At 49.6% G+C, this 19,654-nt stretch overlaps 5 protein-coding genes across 5 annotated transcripts; 2 read left to right on the top strand and 3 right to left on the bottom strand.

Moving 5' to 3' along the window:
* Nucleotides 1–2,164: 2,164 nt before the first annotated feature.
* N7509_009353 (tRNA (34-2'-O)-methyltransferase regulator RTT10) lies at nt 2,165–5,740 on the bottom strand (the record flags this gene model as incomplete). Its single annotated transcript, XM_056633990.1, has 3 exons — nt 2,165–2,914; nt 2,965–5,643; nt 5,705–5,740. 3 exons carry the CDS (start codon nt 5,738–5,740, stop codon nt 2,165–2,167), a joined length of 3,465 nt encoding a protein of 1,154 aa, XP_056484610.1.
* An 815-nt stretch (nt 5,741–6,555) lies between these two features.
* On the top strand, nt 6,556–9,997 carry N7509_009352 (ssDNA endodeoxyribonuclease RAD2; the record flags this gene model as incomplete). Its single annotated transcript, XM_056633989.1, has 3 exons — nt 6,556–6,796; nt 6,874–9,323; nt 9,401–9,997. 3 exons carry the CDS (start codon nt 6,556–6,558, stop codon nt 9,995–9,997), a joined length of 3,288 nt encoding a protein of 1,095 aa, XP_056484609.1.
* Nucleotides 9,998–11,059: 1,062 nt separating this feature from the next.
* N7509_009351 (Eisosome component PIL1/LSP1 family protein) lies at nt 11,060–12,506 on the top strand (the record flags this gene model as incomplete). The annotated part of the gene is made up of 5 exons (XM_056633988.1): nt 11,060–11,178; nt 11,234–11,364; nt 11,437–11,570; nt 11,651–11,834; nt 11,908–12,506. The coding sequence occupies 5 exons, from the start codon at nt 11,060–11,062 to the stop codon at nt 12,504–12,506; spliced, it is 1,167 nt and encodes a 388-aa protein (XP_056484608.1).
* Nucleotides 12,507–14,656: 2,150 nt separating this feature from the next.
* Nucleotides 14,657–16,443, bottom strand: N7509_009350 (bZIP transcription factor; the record flags this gene model as incomplete). Its single annotated transcript, XM_056633987.1, has 2 exons — nt 14,657–15,351; nt 16,188–16,443. The coding sequence occupies 2 exons, from the start codon at nt 16,441–16,443 to the stop codon at nt 14,657–14,659; spliced, it is 951 nt and encodes a 316-aa protein (XP_056484607.1).
* Nucleotides 16,444–17,500: 1,057 nt separating this feature from the next.
* Nucleotides 17,501–18,660, bottom strand: N7509_009349 (Dehydrogenase multihelical; the record flags this gene model as incomplete). Its single annotated transcript, XM_056633986.1, has 2 exons — nt 17,501–18,431; nt 18,551–18,660. The coding sequence occupies 2 exons, from the start codon at nt 18,658–18,660 to the stop codon at nt 17,501–17,503; spliced, it is 1,041 nt and encodes a 346-aa protein (XP_056484606.1).
* Nucleotides 18,661–19,654: the final 994 nt, after the last annotated feature.

Here is a 19,654-nt window from a genome sequence, read left to right as displayed (position 1 = left end):
CCTACATAGCAGATCGATTTGCATATGTGTACCTCAAAAAGTAACAGAGACCTGGATGATCGGTAGCCGATTAATCTCACAAAGGACAGGTATGAGAAGGTCTAGCTCAATATGAAAATAAGCATCCAGTATACAGGTAAGGTTCTAAAGTAAATATGAACAAATTATTGTAGCATAAGTTGCCAGCAGACGCTGTTAAGCAGGGCGTTGCGCGTATATATCAAGCGCTTACCCAAAATATAACAACTATTCTGGACACTGGCGGTCATCCCAAAGCATATCCGCTTCTGTAATAACGAGGGGAAAGTATGGCATGAAAAGGTCCATTTGGACTGCAGATCATAAGTGATATTGGGTATGTACATCCTACAGGAAAGGTGGCATTGCCTTGATTTGTACCAACACTCCTTACAGATAGTCCGGCGTGTCCGAATCATGCGAAAACATTTAGTCACGCCGACTACTTCCGATAACTAGTATATTTGAGATATCGGTAGGTTTGCTCCAAGGTGCTGTCAGAGATATGACCAAACGGTGACGGCTCCACATGACGTGAACTGACTTGAATCTGGAACAAGAAGTAAGGATCAGAAGTTAGACAATGTCAGACTAAATGTACTGGACTACATGTTGAAATCATCTCCAGTATGTACATTGCTACACAGAATTTGGCACAGTCTGTCGGCTTTCTTGTTCTTGCATTTGTTTGTGTAACATATGAAACATTCCCTAAGACAAATGTTTACTAACAGAGTAATGGCTGATAGCCCCTTTTTTTCGACTACTTTACAATGTCGCCCTGTGAGCACAGGTTGGAATTACTGTACTGTCCAATATTTTATTCGCGAGTTACATAATCTCTCGGTACCAAGAATGCGTAGATATTGAAGCATCCCGCAACACGCCGAGTTTCCACCCAGGCCAAGCTGCAGAAAATATAGATCCACATATTTAGGCTTTATGCCAGCCATTCAAGATTAAGAACGCACTTCGTTTTGTGCATAAAGGACAGCGAATCCCGAAATTCCGCGGGGCAAAAAGCCGATTCCCTTTCACGGTCCTGTTATGCTGGGCACTGTTACACAGCATAGGAACTTATGTGCCTTAGGCATCTCTTCGTCATTCCCACGAGCTTCAGAGAGAAAAAAAAATTACTTACTTCGTAGAGTACAAATTGTTGATCATGGGACATATCCGAACATCCCCATATACTGTATACACTAGGCTTGTAGTTCTACAAGACAGCATTTCACTGCATTCAGAATGATTTGAAATGGCCAACGGTCAAAGGCAGTGGCTTAAAAAAAAGGAACAAGATGATGAGAGACAGGCCAGACGCTGTACGACAACGTAATTGATCATCTGAAAATTATCGTCTTACCCTAAAATGGCACAGAAGAATGTAGCAAAAGCAAGATAGTAACGCGGATCAAATACGTCGCGGCAGTGTCGATGCCAGCGGAATAGGCCGAGATTTGCTGACCAGTCCGGGCGATTAGTTATATTAGCTTTCTTGATCTATAGGTAATGAGAAGTAAGAAGATAATTGTTACTACCTGGGTTGTTTCTGTGTTGCTATAGAGCGTGTATAACTTGATTTTAAATGATGCTATCTTTTGTCGTAATCTAGAAGAAAGGTGGGAGGAGTGTGCGATTTGATCTTATATAAGATACCTAATTCACGTACTGGTTTATATGTTTAAAATTCTTGGGTGACTAAAGAACAGAATTAATGATTGAGCTGTGATGAAGGGTTTTGGATTTATGCTTACTGTTGTGATTGTATTGGTGTGGGGTAGCTAGTGAGTAATTATAATACTGTACCTAAGCTGATTTGTTGTTCTTATCGGTCAGACAGAATGAAGTTTATGGGGCTGATTAATTTGGGTTCTGGATAGGTGATTTGACTTGATATGATGTAGGTCTGGGGGTCTGTGGAATTTGGAGTGAGAATTTGGAATTTGTTGGTGCGGTCTTATATGCGCTCTGTGCTCTTTGATGCTGTGGCTATATCGAATAACCTAAATTAGAATCTACTCTGTTAGTTGAGTGTGTAGCTGCTATAAGATGGAAAGATTCTTGAGGTAAGAGTTGTTGATAGGCTAGATGTAGTTGTTGATAATGTGATGTTTCTATTTCATGATTCAACTGCGCGTTTAGAGATTCATCGCGATTTGAGTTGCAACAATTCCAATCCCACGCCTCCAATCAACAACTGGCTCTCTGCCGAAGCAGAATCCCGAATAATTCCAATGGACGAAATATCGGCAACAGAGCTATATCGATCTAGCAGGAGATCGATCTTTATCCCCGCCGTACCAGCTTGAGTGGGGTCGATGGCGATTGACCAGATTTTGACCCTGTGGTCGTTGCCGGAGGTTGCGACCGTCAGGATTGTTGTTTCGGGTCCAGAGCTAGATGTCTGACTCTTTCTGCATTCGATGATTTGAAGAGTTGTTACTGAAGCCGCGTGGGCGTCCGGAATCGAAACCGTCACTACTTCCGCATTTTGGCATGGGTTTGTAGGCGATGTCTTCAATAAAGACACGGTCATCGAGTTGTCGTCGCTTCCAGTCAGCAAGGCATTGACATTGTCAAATATTTGCGCCAGCTCCATCGCTTTGATGCTATTGGAGGTGACTTGGTAACGGTTCTCGCAACTTATGCTCTCGGGTGAGATCTGAGAGCTATTGAGGGGTTTCTTGAGTTTCAGTTCTGACGAGCTGATTGTATAGAAAGGTTCCAGGGTGCTAGTCAAGTCCCATAGAGTGAAATATCCATCGGTCGCTGCAGTGATGAGACTGACTGAAGAGTCTTTGATCACGAATTTAGCTTGGGTCAGGCAGTTCGTCATGTATCGCCCTTGGGCCAATAGGGTGAAGCGGCCACCTTCATTCGGAGAAAAGTGGAATATCTATCAGTTCGTTAGTAAAAGTCTATATGGTTTCTTGGCGATCAGCATACCCTGATTTTCGAGTTGGAAAGAGTCAAACAAATGAGGTAACCCTCAGAACCGGATTCTTCCACTTCCACCGTATCGAAACTGGTGACGCGGAGCTCCGAATCTACCTCAGAAGTTGGACAGGTAGCAATCAAGACAGCCGTGATGCCAAAAGAAGGGAGCAATCCAACCTTCCAGACAAAAAAGTCTTCATACCCAGCACTAGTGAAGAGATACTGCCCATTCTTGGACCAGGTGACTTGCTGGACTCCACTTTTATGCTCCTTGAGAATCAAATAGGTTCTGAACGACCCCCAAGGCGCTTTATCTGCATCATTAGACGGTGACATGATACGCAAGGTTGTATCCTCTGCTCCCGTAGCGAAGAGCACTGGTCTTCCCTCAACGGCATTTCGGCAATCCAGAGATTTGATTTCTCGTCCATGAACACCAGCTCGAACAGATCGTTTGCGATTCTTTTGAATGCGGACGGGCAGTATCTGCGCGCCTTCTTGGAACATGAAAAGGGCTTCGCCACTGCCCTTGATGCCGGGGTGGAAGGTCCAAGTACGACGGAAACCACCGGAGGGGATGTGATCGACATCGGCTTGTTTAGACTCGTTTCGGAGGACAAATGTTTGTCCCCTGAATCCATATATCATCAGATCTCCGGTGTCTTCATCAAAATATACTCCTTGCAAGTGGGTGCCTAATGCCGAGGAAGTTCGATGCAGAGTTTCAAAGGATAATCCTTCGTCGCCGTCGCCGTCGCCGTTGGCCTTTATCTCATGAGCACAGTAATTACCATCGCGCCCACACGTTAGGATGAATTGAGAGGATGGGTTTTGCGGTCCATTTACGGGTGGCAGTGCCTGGATGTGGTGAGTCCCTTCCTTGCCATGTGCACGCCGGTCCAGCATAAGAGGCTCCGATGACATGTCCAGGCCCGACACTCGGTATATCGCCAATCCACCAAGTTTAGATCCAATGGCCAGATATTGACCATCGTGGGTCAGGCCTGCCGAAGATAGTTCAAATGGTCTCCTTGGCAGTGAAAATGTGGTGGTTTCAACTCGTGGGTTAGCAGTTCTCCACTCGTTCACATTTACCATCGTCGCCTTGTCATCTTTAAGATAGGTTGCAATAAACGAAAAAGATCCAGACTGCACAAAGGGCTCAAGAATAAAGAAAACCAGAGCCCGCTCGCCCAGATCAACCAACTCATAGAATGACTTCGTGTTGTGATTGTATAGTCGAACAAGGCCCTTGGAATTGCCAATCAAAGCCAATCCTAGTTCAGGCGATCCTGCCATTGTTGCAAACTTGGAGAGATCTTCCAGGACAGAAAGCTGCTCCCATGTGATTTTGGGATACTCTTCGGGTCCCAAATGTCCGAGCTGGACTTCGCTGCGCACTGAACAGGAAAGGAAACAGTCGGGTGCCACCAAACCAAAACATTTAGGGCCATGGAGTCTTGCTAGCTTCAGGTTCACCGGAGGTTCAGGCTTCTTCGGAGAGTTTATTTCCTGGATACGATAGCTTTTCAATGCGCCATCAGCCCCTCCAGTAAACACCACGGTTTCTTCACCTCGGCTGCAAAGATCCATGGACCAGATATGTTTGCCAGCATGAGAGTGCATCGAGGATGTTTGCTGAAGGAGATATTCTGTATTACCAGGTGATGATGTCTCCCAGCTCAGATCCCATTGCACAGAAGTAGAGTCCTCACCGCGAGTTACCAGGCCTAATTTGTTCGGGTTATTTCCTCTCATTGATCGGAATTTCACGGCCCAGATGCGAGCTGTGTGTCCATAGGCCTGTGCAACGCACGATTCCGATCCAAGCTCAGAATGTTCTGTGGCGGCGCTTCCAAATCCGGTGCTTCGAAGCTCGAATCCATCCGTGGAATACGCAGAGTGATCCTCAACTGACTTGTTTTCACAGTCGGAGATATCCCAAATGCGCATCGTCCGATCATCGCTGCAGCTTGCTAAGAGACGTCCGGGTTGACCATCGTTCAAAGATTGGATCTTGGGTGAAATACGCACACCGTATATTGACCCTTCGTGTCCTGTGAAGAAGTGATGGATAGATCCAATTGCTTCTGGTTTGGATGGATTTTTGTCATTGATAAAACAAGACCAGACAATTATCTCTCCAAAGGCGGTACCGGACACGATCAGGATATGGGAGGCGGACAGCGCCACCAAATCTCCAGTATATAGAATGGATTTGACGCTTGTTGTCAATTGATGCATGCAAATTGATGCATCATAATGGCTAGAAGCAGTATCCGTTAAAAGCTTCAATCCTAGAAGAGCATTGTTTGCAGTCATAAGATATACCGAGTTAGATCCGCCTGGGACTGCTGCACACCCATTCAAGATCCAGTCTGGAGCAAGAAACTCGGCGGTGACTGCGGATATCGCAATGGCTTCATTGGAAATTTTGCCGAAGACAAGTTCAATAGCTCGAACTGAAGAACTACCCCAGATAACCACTTGAACACGGTCATGTTCTTTCTGTGGCAGAGGAATGAAACCATGGACATTGTTTCTCTTGAAGCCCTGGATTTGAGCAACAACATCTCCAGTCTGGTCCTCAATGACCCGGAAAAAGGGACCTTGTCCTTTAAATACAAACAGTCTGTCCCCCCATTCAAATGTTTTCAGGGCTGTAATTGGGACACAAGCATCCACATGCTGCGATTAGAGTCAGCGTAACAATTTCATGTAGAAGGAATGTGAGGAGGGGCATGCAAACCTCAAGAGACGTGGACATTCCCATTAACTCCGACATGCTTCTTACATGAAGGACATGAAGTATCAAATATAGATTCTTTCCCCGTTCAACGTGATTAATGCCAGCCCACCAAACAGGAAGGCACCCTCAAAATTGCAGAAAATATTATGTCATCCCCGTTTGTCCCGCACTAGACCCAAAATGGCTATATTGTCCACGTGATTCCGCGCCGGTCCAGGCGGCTCCATCGGTGCTGTCGGGCGTACCGCTGACGGGTTTTGAAAAAGCTACTAGTACATTAGTATTGCTTATTCTTTTTGAACTCCTAGTAGCATGCAAAAGCGATCGAGCGACGGCTAAAAAGCACCTCTCTATTACATACAAAAAAATAATTAGTGACACCCTACACCTATATATGCTTAGGTAGTGCCCGTTCTTAGTTCATATACGTTCCATGCCATAACCAGATAATACAGCCAGCATGTTCTATAAAGCAAAGAGCTGCTCATTAAGCCATCCTTTCTTTCAATTCTTTATTAAAAGGCCACTGTCTACATATATTTTTTCATGATCTTTAAGGTGCTTTATACCTAGGTGCAGGATATTGATGTTCCCCGTTGGCCAATCATAACACACGGTTTGCTTAATAATACTGAACGGGGTGAAAATCGGATAATGAGTAATTCCGACTGGCCTTGGTGCTCCACTTTTTTTCAACCCCCCCGTTAGCTAGGCTCCATCGGTGCCGTCATCGCGCGGAACCCATCGACCTTGGATCCATGCTCACCTCACTAACAAGCTTCCACCCCTCCTGTCGTGGTCAGCAGGTCGGATCGGAATCGAGATCGAATGACTCCTTACCCTGAGCAACAATGGGTGTCACCGGTCTTTGGACCGTAGTGCAACCTTGCGCTCGACCCATCAAACTCGAAACTCTTAATAAAAAGCGCCTGGCTGTCGACGCGTCTATATGGATCTACCAATTCCTCAAGGCAGTGCGTGATAAGGAGGGAAACGCGCTGCGCAATTCACACGTCGTTGGCTTCTTCCGCCGGATATGTAAACTATTATATTTCGGAATTCGACCCGTCTTCGTCTTCGATGGCGGCGCCCGTGCCTAAAACGACAAACCATCGCGGGCAGAAAGAAGAGACGCGAAGGTCGCCGAGAAGATGCGACGCGGACGGCAGGGAAGCTGCTCGCTGTGCAGATGCAGCGTAGCGCCGAGGAAGAAGCTGAAACGCGACGCCGAGAAAAGAAACGTCAACAAGAGGAAGAAGAGGTCACTGAAGCACCCGTCTATGTAGATGAAGCTATGATGAACGAGAAAGAGAAACAACAGACTCGCAAGTTCAAGAAGAAGGACGCGTATCATCTGCCAAATCTTGACGTCTCCTTGGAAGATATGGGTGCTCCGAATGACCCCCGCATCATGTCACAAGACGAGCTGGAGGAATATGCGAGGCAATTCCATCAGGGCCAGGATATCAATCTCTACGATTTCTCAAAGATCGACTTTGATAGTCAATTTTTTCTTAGTCTACCGGCTACCGATCGTTATAATATCTTGAACGCGGCGCGACTTCGGAGTCGACTGCGAATGGGTTATTCGAAGGAGCAGCTTGATACCATGTTTCCAAACCGGATGGACTTCTCGAGGTTTCAAATCGAAAGAGTAAAAGAGCGCAACGATTTAACCCAGCGACTAATGAATATCAACGGGATGAATGGCGAAGAGGCATTCTACAACTCTGGCCAGAGAATTGCCGGAGAGCGTGGCAGGGAATACGTTCTCGTCAAAGATAGCCAACACGAAGGTGGCTGGGTTCTGGGTGTCGTTGGGAACAAGAATGAAGGCTATGAAGACAAACCCATTGATGTTGATCAATATGGCCAACCAGAGTTTCTCTCGGGATCCGAGGACGTGTCGGACGAAGACGAGTTCGAGGATGTCCCGATTGAAGGTCTCAACAGACTTCCCAAACTTCCTTTCTTGCAAGAAGGTGCCTTTGATCAGTCACTTGAGCAAGCGCAGGAAGACGCGCACATGCAAAAAGCACTGTGGGAACCACGCAAATCTGAGGCCGGGCGAGGACAAGCCGAGGCCGACGAAGACGCGCTTTTTGTCCAGGGTGATGATAATGTCCTCCCACAATCGGACACCGGGGTGTTCGAGGATGAGGACGATGAACTAAGAGAAGCTATCGCACTCTCGCTGCAACCTCACGAGGAACATGATGAATATATGCCTGATATTCCGATCAACCGACCGACCATTCCGGCAGCCCCTCCTGCACCTACGATGGACATGCTGATTGAAAGCGATGATGACGACGATGGAATGGATTTCGCAGCCGCCATCGCGCAGACAAAGCTCGTCAAGGATAAACCTCGTCCGCGTGTAGAGAACCCATTCAATGGCCCTCTCCCGTTTGAGTCTATCCAGCTTAACAAGCTCCCTCAGCCATCCAAGCAAGCAAAGCCCGATGAACATGCCGGTGGCTTCATGAAAGACACCGACAGGGCAAAGAAAAAGACTGAACCGCCTCCCCCTTGGTTTGTTGGTGAGCGCCTAAATGAAAAATTCATCATAGATACCACACGCGAGGAGGCTCAAGATGAAGATGGACGTGATGCAGATGAACCTGATCATTTCTTTCTGTCCAATCGTCGATCACCAGAAATTATCGATGTTGATGACCTCTCCGAAACAAAAGAAGTGATTACGCTCGAGGCGGACGAACCTGAAAAGGAAGAACCCGCGCCTCAAACACATTTCGAGATCCCTCCGGCTGACCAGCTGGAGACGACCAAAGAGGAGCCAGTATTCGAACCATTGGCGGAAAGAGCAAAGTCCGAGACAGCGACCAAACCCTCTGATATCCCAGAGGCAAATGGTATTGAAGAATCTCAAAAATCGATCCCTGAACAAGCGGAAGTGACTCAACAGCAAAAACAACCCGTCAATATTGAGCCTTCTCCCGAGCCGTCCCCCGAACCCGAGTTTGAGGATGTGTTAACTGAGGCACCTGTGCCGGTTTCTGCTACACCCGCACCTGCGCCTGCGCCGGAAATTGTCGTGGTCTCCAACCAGAACTACGAGTCTCAAGGACCGATTCAACCTCCGATTGTGATGGAAGACGATGGCGAATACAGCGACCCGGAAGATGAAGAACTTCTCAGGCAGCTTGCGGCCGAGTCAGAGGAACACGTCCGATTTGCCCAGGTTTTGAACTCGGCGGCGCCCATCCAGGACGCACTTGATTATGAACAAGAACTCAAGCAGCTGCGTAATCAACATCGCAAGGACCAACGTGATGCAGATGAAGTGACCCAAATCATGATCAACGAGTGCCAGCAATTACTACGGCTATTTGGACTGCCCTATGTCACCGCGCCCATGGAAGCGGAAGCACAGTGTGCGAAGCTTGTCGACCTCGGACTCGTGGATGGTATTGTGACGGATGATAGCGATATTTTCCTCTTTGGTGGGAACCGAGTCTACAAGAACATGTTCAACCAAAGCAAGTTTGTGGAATGCTATCTAACCTCCGACCTGGAGAAGGAGTATGCCCTCCACCGGCAAAAGCTCATCAATTTTGCACACCTTCTAGGCAGTGATTATACCGAGGGTATCCCGGTATTGGACCCGTCACCGCATTGGAAATCATCACCGAATTTGGCAGCTTGGAGGAATTCCGCGACTGGTGGTCGCAGGTGCAGATGGGGGTCAACAACCTTGACGATGCTCACCTTGCCTTTCGGAAGAAGTTCCGAAAGAAAGCGTCCAAGATCTTCCTGCCTCCTGCTTTTCCCGACCTACGGGTAGACGAGGCGTACCTCGAGCCCGAGGTCGATGCAGACGCCTCGCCCTTCCAGTGGGGAGTTCCGGACTTGAATGGACTACGAAATTTTCTCATGGCGACAATCGGCTGGAGTCCCGAACGCACAGATGAGGTTCTTGTGCCAGTCATTCGGGATATGAATCGACGAGAGCAAGAAGGCACGCAGTCGAATATTACACAGTTCATGGCGGGCCCACAAGGAGCTGGAGCATTTGCGCCACGTGTGCGTGGTGCTGGGCCCAGTCGGATGGAGAAGGCGTTTGGGCGACTTCGACAAGAAGCGCAAACTCTGACGGGGAGAGAATCTCATGGTGGTGAGCCTTCAGGAAGTCCAGGGTCCGAACCGGGCCCTAGACCTGAGGCTGGGGATGCTGCTACAAGCCAAGGCAAGCGTGGGGCGCCCACTACGAAGAAGGGAGATGGTAAGAGCCAAGGAAGCAGCAAGAAACGTAAAACACGAGGCTCTTGAGAAAGGGTTGTATGTATAGATATATGATAGATAGGGATAGCAAGTGGTGCAGCATAATATCGAATGCACATCCCGATCGACAGTACTACTACTCGGTAACTTGAAGGTGTCTTGACCCGAACGAGTGGTTATGGCAGAGGAACTGGCCACTGATAGCGGCGAACCGAGAATTGTCGACTGGATCATCCCCCACTGATCTTCCTGATAAGCAGTGGTGACCTGCATTCCAGCTCCCAGCTCCAGCTCCAGCTCCCCACGAAGATCCACGGCCTGACAGGAACCCCCCCTCTGATCTGAACCTGATCCATCTCAATGTCATGAAAGGTTTTCTCCTCTCTTTTTTCTTACTGCAACGCCAATGACTCGATGACATGGTTGAGTTCTGCAGGAACAGCCCGTCAGTGTCAAGCGCATGACATCAGGTCCGAATTCGATGACGTCGGCGATCGTGGCGCAAAATTGCAGCAACGAAAGAACTTGAACAAGCTGGTGCTACTGCGGGTCTGCGGGCCCCGATCGAACCATTGGAAGGTGTAGCAAGGTCAATTGAAGGTTTTCTAGCGTTCGCATTAGTGGTTGAGGAGGGGACCATTTGATCCGCCTTCTCCGGGGCAACCAGTACTCTGTAGACTGTGAGTAGACTGTGAGTAGACTGTGAGTAGACTACTGTAGACTAGTGGCACTTGCTGTACAGCTCTACGACGTCACTAGGGAATCTCATCCTCACCAACTCCCCTAATAATCTACTCCCACGCTTCTTCCCTCGACTATTCTCCTCCTGAAAAACCCCTGTGTCGATCTCCGGTTGCAGCTCGATTTCCGCCCTGCTCCGCTCAACGTGAGTTCCCTCCTTTTTTCTTTCTTTTTATCTCACGTCACTACTGCGCAAGATTCTCTTTCTCTCTCTCTCTCTCTCTCTCTCTCCTATTGTCCTGCGCCTTTTACGATCCAAGACCTTTAACTCCCTCCACTCTGCAGGTACCTCGCTTCGTCCTCCATCACCCGCACCACCTCGAGTCCTCCACCTTCGTACCCGACTCAACCTCGCATTAATTCACCAATATGCATCGCACCTATTCTATGCGCCAGTCGCGCGTTCCGACCGCCGCTCAGGTCGAGAACCCCCCCACCACCCATGTCCACCACCAAATCGAACCGCTGGCTCGGAAAGGGAGGCATCGGTGAGTGAGATGAGATATCTGTTGTGACTCCGACACTCCTACCTGGTGCGACCAGAGCGCTGGACCATGAGGGGGATAATTCCCGAATGCTGCCTGATCGGGTCGGGATCTCCAGCCTCTCCCGCGTTCCCGCTCCGCTCCACCCCCAATTCCAAGTGGATTTCGCGGATCAAAATTGCGCAGACGGTCGAGAGGGACGAGCACACAGAGATTGATTTCCAATTTGAATCCGCCATCGCTAATACGTCCACAATCTAGGCCACGCCTTCCGCAAAAATGCCGCGGGTGCCTTCGGGCCTGATCTCGCCCGCAAGCTGTCGCAACTCGTCAAGATGGAGAAGAACGTCATGCGCAGTATGGAGCTCGTCGCGCGCGAGCGCATGGAAGTCGCTGTATGTCGATCATTGATCATCCATTAATCCGGGAAATTGCCGGGCAGGAATGGAGAAGAGAATGCTAACCGAGCCGCTAGCAACAATTGTCCATCTGGGGCGAAGCCTGTGACGAGGACGTATCGGATGTCACGGACAAGCTCGGTGTCTTGATCTACGAAATCGGTGAGCTGGAGGATCAGTTCGTCGACCGCTATGACCAGTACCGCGTGACCATCAAGAGCATCCGCAACATCGAGGCTTCCGTACAGCCCAGCCGAGACCGTATGCGCACCCCAGCAACCATGCATGAATCATGGCCCTTTCTTTCAGCCTCAAAAAGCTAACCCCAATCCAGGCAAGCAAAAGATCACCGATGAGATCGCCAAGCTGAAGTACAAGGACCCCAACTCGCCGCGCATCGTCGTCCTGGAACAGGAACTCGTCCGCGCCGAGGCCGAATCCCTAGTCGCCGAAGCCCAGCTGTCAAACATCACTCGCGAAAAGGTCAAGGCAGCCTTCCAGTACCAATTCGATGCTCTCCGCGAACACTGCGAGAAGGTCGCTATCATCGCCGGCTACGGCAAGCACCTCCTGGACCTGATCGACGACACCCCCGTAACACCCGGCGAGACCCGCCACGCCTATGACGGTTACGATGCCAGCAAGGCCATCATCCAGGACTGCGAGGATGCGCTCAGCAACTGGGTTACCTCCAAGTCCGTCGTCAAGTCCGGCCTTTCGCAGCGCTCGCGCACTCTTTCCCAGCGCCACCGCAACGCCATTAAGAGCCGCGAGGGCGTTGATCTTTCCACTCAGGACCAGCCCATGACTGGAGACCGTGACTCCTGGCTCCCCGCTGACCAGCACCCCGGCTATGTAGACGAGGATGGTCTCAGCGCCGTGGACGGTGAGGGACGAGGACGCGAGGAGGAGCGGGAGCCCATTGCTGCTTAGGTGACGTGATACAGAATCTTTGCTTCTGTTCTGTCCCTGAGTTTGTTAATGCGTTTGTTACTCTCCTACTCGATCTGTCTTGGTGTCTTATTTCCCTTAAACCCTTCTCGTCCATTTCTCCTTCTCTTTTTCTCCTTTTTTTTATTGTCACGAATCTCACGGCTTCGCTTGTGCTCTGCAATCACGTCTTGTCTGTGCCTCCAACTGCACCTGCACGCAGATCCTCCACCATACATTCACCCCCACATTCATTTATCCCACGTTTCTCCTGCCTTCCCGATGGTGTGTGTCATCGCATCGCATAGACATCGGTATGCGGATATCTCTCGAAGGGACTATTCCGGCGTCTGCATCTGCATCTGCACCTGCACCTGCACCTGCACCTGCACTTGCATTTACCCGCTCCAGGAAATCACCAGGATCGCCAGATGTGGGTAACATGCAGCCCTTGCAGCCGGCTAGTCCGTGAATATAAGACTCCGGACTATACATACCAGGTGCTAGGCGTCTTGGCAACCAAACCATCCAAGAAACTATCGAACTATCGCGGGGCGGAAGGATATGGCGTGGAGGGTCCAAGTTAAAGTGGTCACGCAATTCTGTCAAGTCTCTCTATTCAAGCCTATCACGTTTGATGTAATGGGCGGTTGCCTCCGCTCCTTATGTGCCCCTCCGCATGATATGATGACCGCCGCAATGTCGTGATATAGCATCCGTTGGTCGTGCTCGTTCGGCTCTAGACCCATTGGGGAATGATCAGGGCGGGCCGGGGGGTCGGTGTTGTCAAGTCAAGTCGTCCGGGCTACAGCCAATTGGTTTTCTTGAACCTTCGAATTATTTGAAAAGAAAAGAAAGAAAAAGGAAATGATTCTCTGGCGATCTTCGACGTCCCGACGACAACGCTCGGTAAGGTTTGATTGAAAAAAGGGTTGATGACATATTGGTCCTATTACCTCTCTTACCCTGTTGCCCTAGTGCCTTATTACCTCTTCCAGAGCGGGGATGGCGTCAACTCATGGCCAGAATACGCAACGGGTTTTTTTGTGCTGACGATTCCTCTGATTTTGAATGTGCGCTTGTGACTGTGCTTTTTTTTCTTTTCTTTTTCCCTGTCTTGTTTTCTTAATGTAATACCATCTCGTGTTGGGGTTTTGTTTGTGGATGGATGGGTAATCAATTAGGTGTTAATGAATTTGTTCAATTGATCTCTATCTTCAATATGATATAATAGGACCTAGCGGACTAGATAGATTAAAGTCTTTTTTATACCCAGGTCTAGTATGCAGTATGGATTAGTTTCGAGTAATAGTTAGTACCTCTTCGCTCTGCTATGTATGATAGCTACCGTAGTTGCAGTTAATACTTAGAACTACAAGGGGTGTAACTATTACGAGGGACTAGAATGAAAAGAAGAGGACACGCCGGTCCAGAGCAATCATTTCTGTGTGCAAACTGCGAATCCAACCCGGTAGGATAGGAAAAAAGGAGAAACAAGAACCGAGAACGGAGAAAGGAGAAAAAAGAACGAGGGAAAAAGCAGACCCGCGAGAAACATTGCAAACCGATAGCTAAAGCCCATCGGCACCGACACAATCCAAAACAACATTAACACCACACCACAAACACACCACATCCATATCACCCACATCGCATCTTATCGTCACCTATCCTGGCCTGGATAGGGCATGCCGGGGAAAGAAATCCACAAAGAGAGAAAGATAAGGAAGGTAAGGCAAGGAGAAACAGATCCTATAGTATTTCCCTGTGTGAGGACGAAGGAAGACCCAGGTAGAGGAGAGATGGGGGATAGAAGAGACAGGAAAGCCCGGGTATAGGAACGGGAGAGAGATAGAGAAAGGTAATAGTCAAGGATCAAATGTTTTTCCAAATCAAACCAAACCAAACCAAAAAGAAAGGAAAAGAAAGACTCCGATTCTGAGCACAAGAGGACCATCCCTGAGAATCGCAGAAGCCACGGTCGGCAAGGGCCGAGTGGAGAACGAGAATTGGAGAAAGGTCGTGACATCGTCATGGCCCGCTACCACATACCATCTGTGGAGCGGAGCCGCGCAAATAGGTAAAACAAAAAGTAAGGCCCGTCATACCAGACGGGGTGGGCAAGGAGATGATACATGAAACGCGCAACGGGATCAGACTCGAGCAGTTCGCAGACAGTATTCAAGAGAGAAGGACGACAGCAAAAGAGAGAGAAAAATGAAGAAGCTCAAAAAGCATAGCAAAAAAAAGGGACGGCAGCTTTGATTTTGAGTTCTACTCATCAGTGCCGACGCCCTTCTTTTTTGGCTGAATATGTTTTTGGCCGCCGCGAGTAGTGCTTCCTTTGGAATTCTCCAGGCAGAACTATCTTGCGGAGCGCCCGGCAAGCGCGGAGCAGTTGCCTCGTGTTTCTCTGTGAGAAGATTCTTCAACCAGCGGTTCTCCATCTCGAGCTGGGCGACGCGGGCCTCGAGGGAGGCGTTCTTCTCAGTTGTCTCGCGAACGGTACGTTCAAGGACTTGTTCGCGTTGTTTCTTTTTCTGGCGGAAGCGAGCCGACGCAGCTGTATTGCGGCGGCGACGGTCTTCTTCTGCGGCCCCCCGTACACCTTCCTCTTGGCCCAGGGCTGCCGCGATGCGGTCCCCGGGAATGGAGGTGGAGTACTTGGTGTTGCCCATGATGCCGTTGGGCGGGGAGATGGACGATGAGACATCCGATGGAGTCAACTGTCCTGGAGCGTGACCGAGTTCATCGGGCGCAAAAGGAACAGGAGGATATATAGAGTGAGCCGAATAGGGCATCATGTGGTCGGGAATAGAATAATTGATAGACTTGTCGCCAGTAGGACCTGGAGGGAGTAAGCGGTCTGGTCGACGATACCCTCGAGAGGACGACATGATGGAGGGGAGAAGGGGTTCGTCAGGTTGTAGGAGGGAGTCGCCGAGAAGAAACAGAAGAGAAGAGAAGAGAAGAGCAGGAGGGGAGGAAATTGCAAAGGTTCAAGGAGGAAATGGAGGTGAAAATAGAGATGAGGCAGGGCCCTCCGAGGCTGAGGAGATGGTCATCTCGCGAATAGGCCAGAAAATGGGGAAATAAGAGAAAAGAGGGAATAGGCAATAAGGGTTCAGGTTGGCTGCCAGCCATCCACAGCCATGACGCTGCGCGTGTCATTTGCATGCGGGATTGCGTGCTCGCTAGCTGATGATGATCCCGGCTGCCTCGATGAGCACGAGCTCGCAAAACCCAAAAAATGGAGCAGTTGGACTGTCCGGGGTAGATCGTATGTGATCGTGCAGACAGATCGGTGGCAGCTGGTGCTGGCAGCTCTGATGGGAGTGGGTGTGGGAATGGTGGTCAAAGGTTTGGACGGGTTAGCGGTTAAGGGGAACCGCTGACCGTTAAACCGTTGAAGACCCAGGGCATGGTCCATGTCCCTGATCCAAAGGGAGGAAAAGACCACAAGAATACGCAGAATGGAATTCAGAATAAGACATGACTTGCAGTCCCAGCATTGAAAGTGCCGACCGAGAAGCGCGCCCAGCCCAACTGGCACGAACCATCAAGCCTTGCGATGGCGCAAGAGATGCAACCTCTGGCAACACAAGAAATGCAAAAGCAAAATACATTCCCTCCAAAAAAAGTATAAAATATCAAAAAAAAAAAAGAAGATCAATCACAACATACCGTGATAAGGATATCCTCGGAGATCCAGAGAGGCGCGGTCATCATCAATGCTGTCGTAGGAACTGACAGACAGACCGCCCATGCCTTCAGTCTGATCGTAATCTATGTTCACATTGGCGAACGGGACCAGCCCAGTATCTCCGTCAAAGGAATATTGCCGACCCTTGGCTGATGGATCAGTGCGCGACAGTAGGAAATTGAAATTTTCAATTTTGTCGAAGCCGGGGCCCGCAGGCCTTGGTTGTTCCTCCGGCATGATATTGGAGGGACACAGGCGATGGGGATGGATGGGGAAGGGAAGAGTTAAAAAAGGGAAAAGGGAAGGGGAAAAGGAAAAGAGTAAAAGAGGAGAGGTATGGGGATGCTTAGGGTTGGTTCTCCCGATCAGCAGAGCCAGAGGGAGAGAATATGCCGTATGCCCTAGGTCTTTCCGTGTACACGATTTCAAGAAGTGGGCAGTGAATACGTAGTGACCAAGGTACTGGGGAGAGAGGGGAGTGGGAGTTGAGACAATGTGTAATGATGGCACAGGTAATCCCGATGGGCTACTCCATTGCCAGTCGCATAACGCGCCACCCGAACCACGAATCAGAGCCGAGATGATCAGAAAAAAAAGGCAAAAGGGGGAGACCGAACCAGACGTGACAAGGGGGAAAGCCACGAGCGAAGAGGAGAAGGCGTGACGATGGCGGACGCAAGAGATCTGCTAGTCGATGATCTGATAGATGGGCGAAATCACGACATCGGGACGCTGATTGACCGCCTGGGGTGTACAGTATACAGTGTACGGTGGTAGAATTATACTATAGTATAGTATTACTAGTAGTATTGTATAACTAGAGTGTAGTATAAACTAGAATATAAGTATGCTAGTTACTAGTTAGTATACTATGTACGAGTACATGATTTACATAGTCTATCCCATCTCCATCATCTCCATCCCCAGACTCCCTCCCACTCCCTCCCACTCCCTCCCACTCCCTCCCACTCCCTCCTGACTGCTCTCAGTGCCTCGGCCCCGTCTCCACCGTCCCTATTGTAACAGGTACCCACGCTACGCTACCAAAGCCTACTTCCCGGAGATGACGCGGTCCTAGAGTCTTAAGTAAAGTGGCTTTCCACATGGTCTTCACGAAGTACGACTACTCCGTACCGATAATCCGGACATTTAGAGATTTCTTGTACTACTGTACTGTACAACTGTACTACTGTGCTCGTACTAGCCTTGATATACGACCCCCTCCCCCGGCTGACAAGCTTCTTCTCCCCGAGCCGACTACTTGCACCGATCGCGATCCACCTATCCAGCAGCACTATCCCCCCTTATAGTCTTTACGTCCAGCAATAATCTGGGCCGCGTCCTCGACACTGGTCCCTCGCTCCCGCTGCCCAACTCGTTCTTGGCCGAGGATCGTCTCCTCCGCCACCGTACGGTAGATTTCCGCGATCCCGCCGTACACCCTCTCTCCCACTCCATCCCACCCACCCTCCCGATCCAACGTCTCTCCAATCCCACGCATCTCCTCCTCCCATCGATATGCCTTTGGACTCATTCCCACCACCCCAGACCGCGCCAACCCTGCCGTCGCGGGCGAATATTCGTCCAAGTGTGCCAGTAATTCCGGGAGCACCGCCTCCCGCTCCGCCGTGGAGAAGGACAATATCGACAACGCCGTGAGTCCCTTCGTCAGCGCCGCGAACGTCAATTTCAGCGTCGACGCAGCCCCGATTCGTTCCGATACTACTTTTACATTCAGCGCTCTCGCCAGCTCGGTGAAAGTTGCTGGCGTAGGGTTCTCCACTGTCCCCGAGACTACCACACTAGGCTTTTTCCACGATCCATCCGGCCGCTGCGTCGGTGGAGCCCCAATAATTCCACCATCGAGAAAGATATTTGGAACAGATCTCCGCGGTGTCTGGTCCTGGTCCTGGTCCTGATCCTGGGTCTGGGTCTGGGTCTGGGTCTGGAACAGAGCCGCTGTCTCCTCGGCCGATCGGGCGGGCGTAGCGTTGAGTTCGAGAAAGTAGAGTGGGCTTCGGCCGGGCTGTCCGTTGACATCTTCCAATAATTCTCTTTGTGATTGCGTCTCGGGCTGTCTGCAGGCTTCCGCGACACGTTCAGCCGTCACGAATGCATTGCGGGGTGGTACAATGGAGAGAATGTAGTCGGCCTGAACGACCAGTTCGTGGTCCGAGGGGAATGCCTCGATAGCGGCTGCGCGGATCCGCGTAAGAGTATGCTCACTAACAGTCAATTTAGATTAGCATGAGTAGGAACTTCCTCCAGTGGTAAGATGCAAATATATGTAAGATGGTAACGTGCCAGGCGTCAGGTAATAAGTAAAGGTTCAAGTTAACATTACCTCCGGCCTTGAGTGACGGTGACTACGCGAAAGCCGTGGGATTGGAGTAGCTTGGCTATCCCCAGTCCCATATCTCCAATGGAGATGATTCCCACGGTCGTTGCGCGCATGATGATCACAGTAGAGATGTCGGCAGTCTTACTGTGGTCACCCAATGCCTTTTATCAACGTTCTCCTAAGGTTGGCTGCTGCGGGGAGGAGCTATTTGTAAGCTGCGCGTGCTTGCGGGGTTAGGTCTCGTCAGGCTACTGATAACAAGCTCATGTAGATCTGTGCGATGGAGATTAGCTTGGACTGGGCATTGGAGTGGTCGGTGCAGGTTATGTTTTCTTTTGATCCCACTTGTTTCTAGCCCCGCTATCTACAGCCTCCATAGACCCATTGTTTCTGCCAGGGTCCCAGGATGACGAGTGTTCCCTATACGGCCCCGTCACTCCCTCCTCCCTCAGCAAAGCTATGCTTACAATTTAGGGTACTGAGTATATAAATGGGCAGGAATTCAGATTTCATATTATTTACGTCTAATACTGGCTATCTTCATTACTGACATACTAGCGGCTGCGTTGATCTGCGTACGTCAGGAGTATGCTCACTAACAGTCGATCGATGTAGTTTAGCATCGGCAGAGGCGGTCTCCTTGGTAAAGATAGTATAAATATACTAATCCAGTTATTTTCGAAATTTGCTAAGGTTCTTCAGGCCTATGGACTTAACCAAAATGTAGAAAATCGGCCAAAAAGGAAAACCATCACAGCTAGAATAAGCTACCAGTATACTCAGAAAGGGAAAGAAGAAAAAGATACGCCAAGGCCAGGATTCGACCCTGGTTCTCGCCCCTTGAAAGTTGAAAGTTTGAATGCTTGAAGGCACCCTTTTGGTTGTGACTCACGCGTGCTACTACTACACCACCTTGGCTTTTTGATAACAATAGTTCCAGCATTAGCCGATCAGCGATCACCTGTCCTTAACTCAATGGAACAAAACCTCATGTTCTCTACTACGATAGCTAAATTTTTTTCCTTATACACTGTACTAATATCCTCGCTTTTACTTGTCGCCTTACTAGAGTTCAACATGAATATATACTGCAGCTTGAGGCAGTGG

This window comes from Penicillium cosmopolitanum (assembly GCF_028827165.1).
Source record: "Penicillium cosmopolitanum strain IBT 29677 chromosome Unknown utg000009l:1.0-9042332.0:1.0-9050551.0, whole genome shotgun sequence".
Classification (NCBI taxonomy): domain Eukaryota; kingdom Fungi; phylum Ascomycota; class Eurotiomycetes; order Eurotiales; family Aspergillaceae; genus Penicillium; species Penicillium cosmopolitanum.
This window is presented reverse-complemented; position numbering and strand designations above follow the sequence as displayed.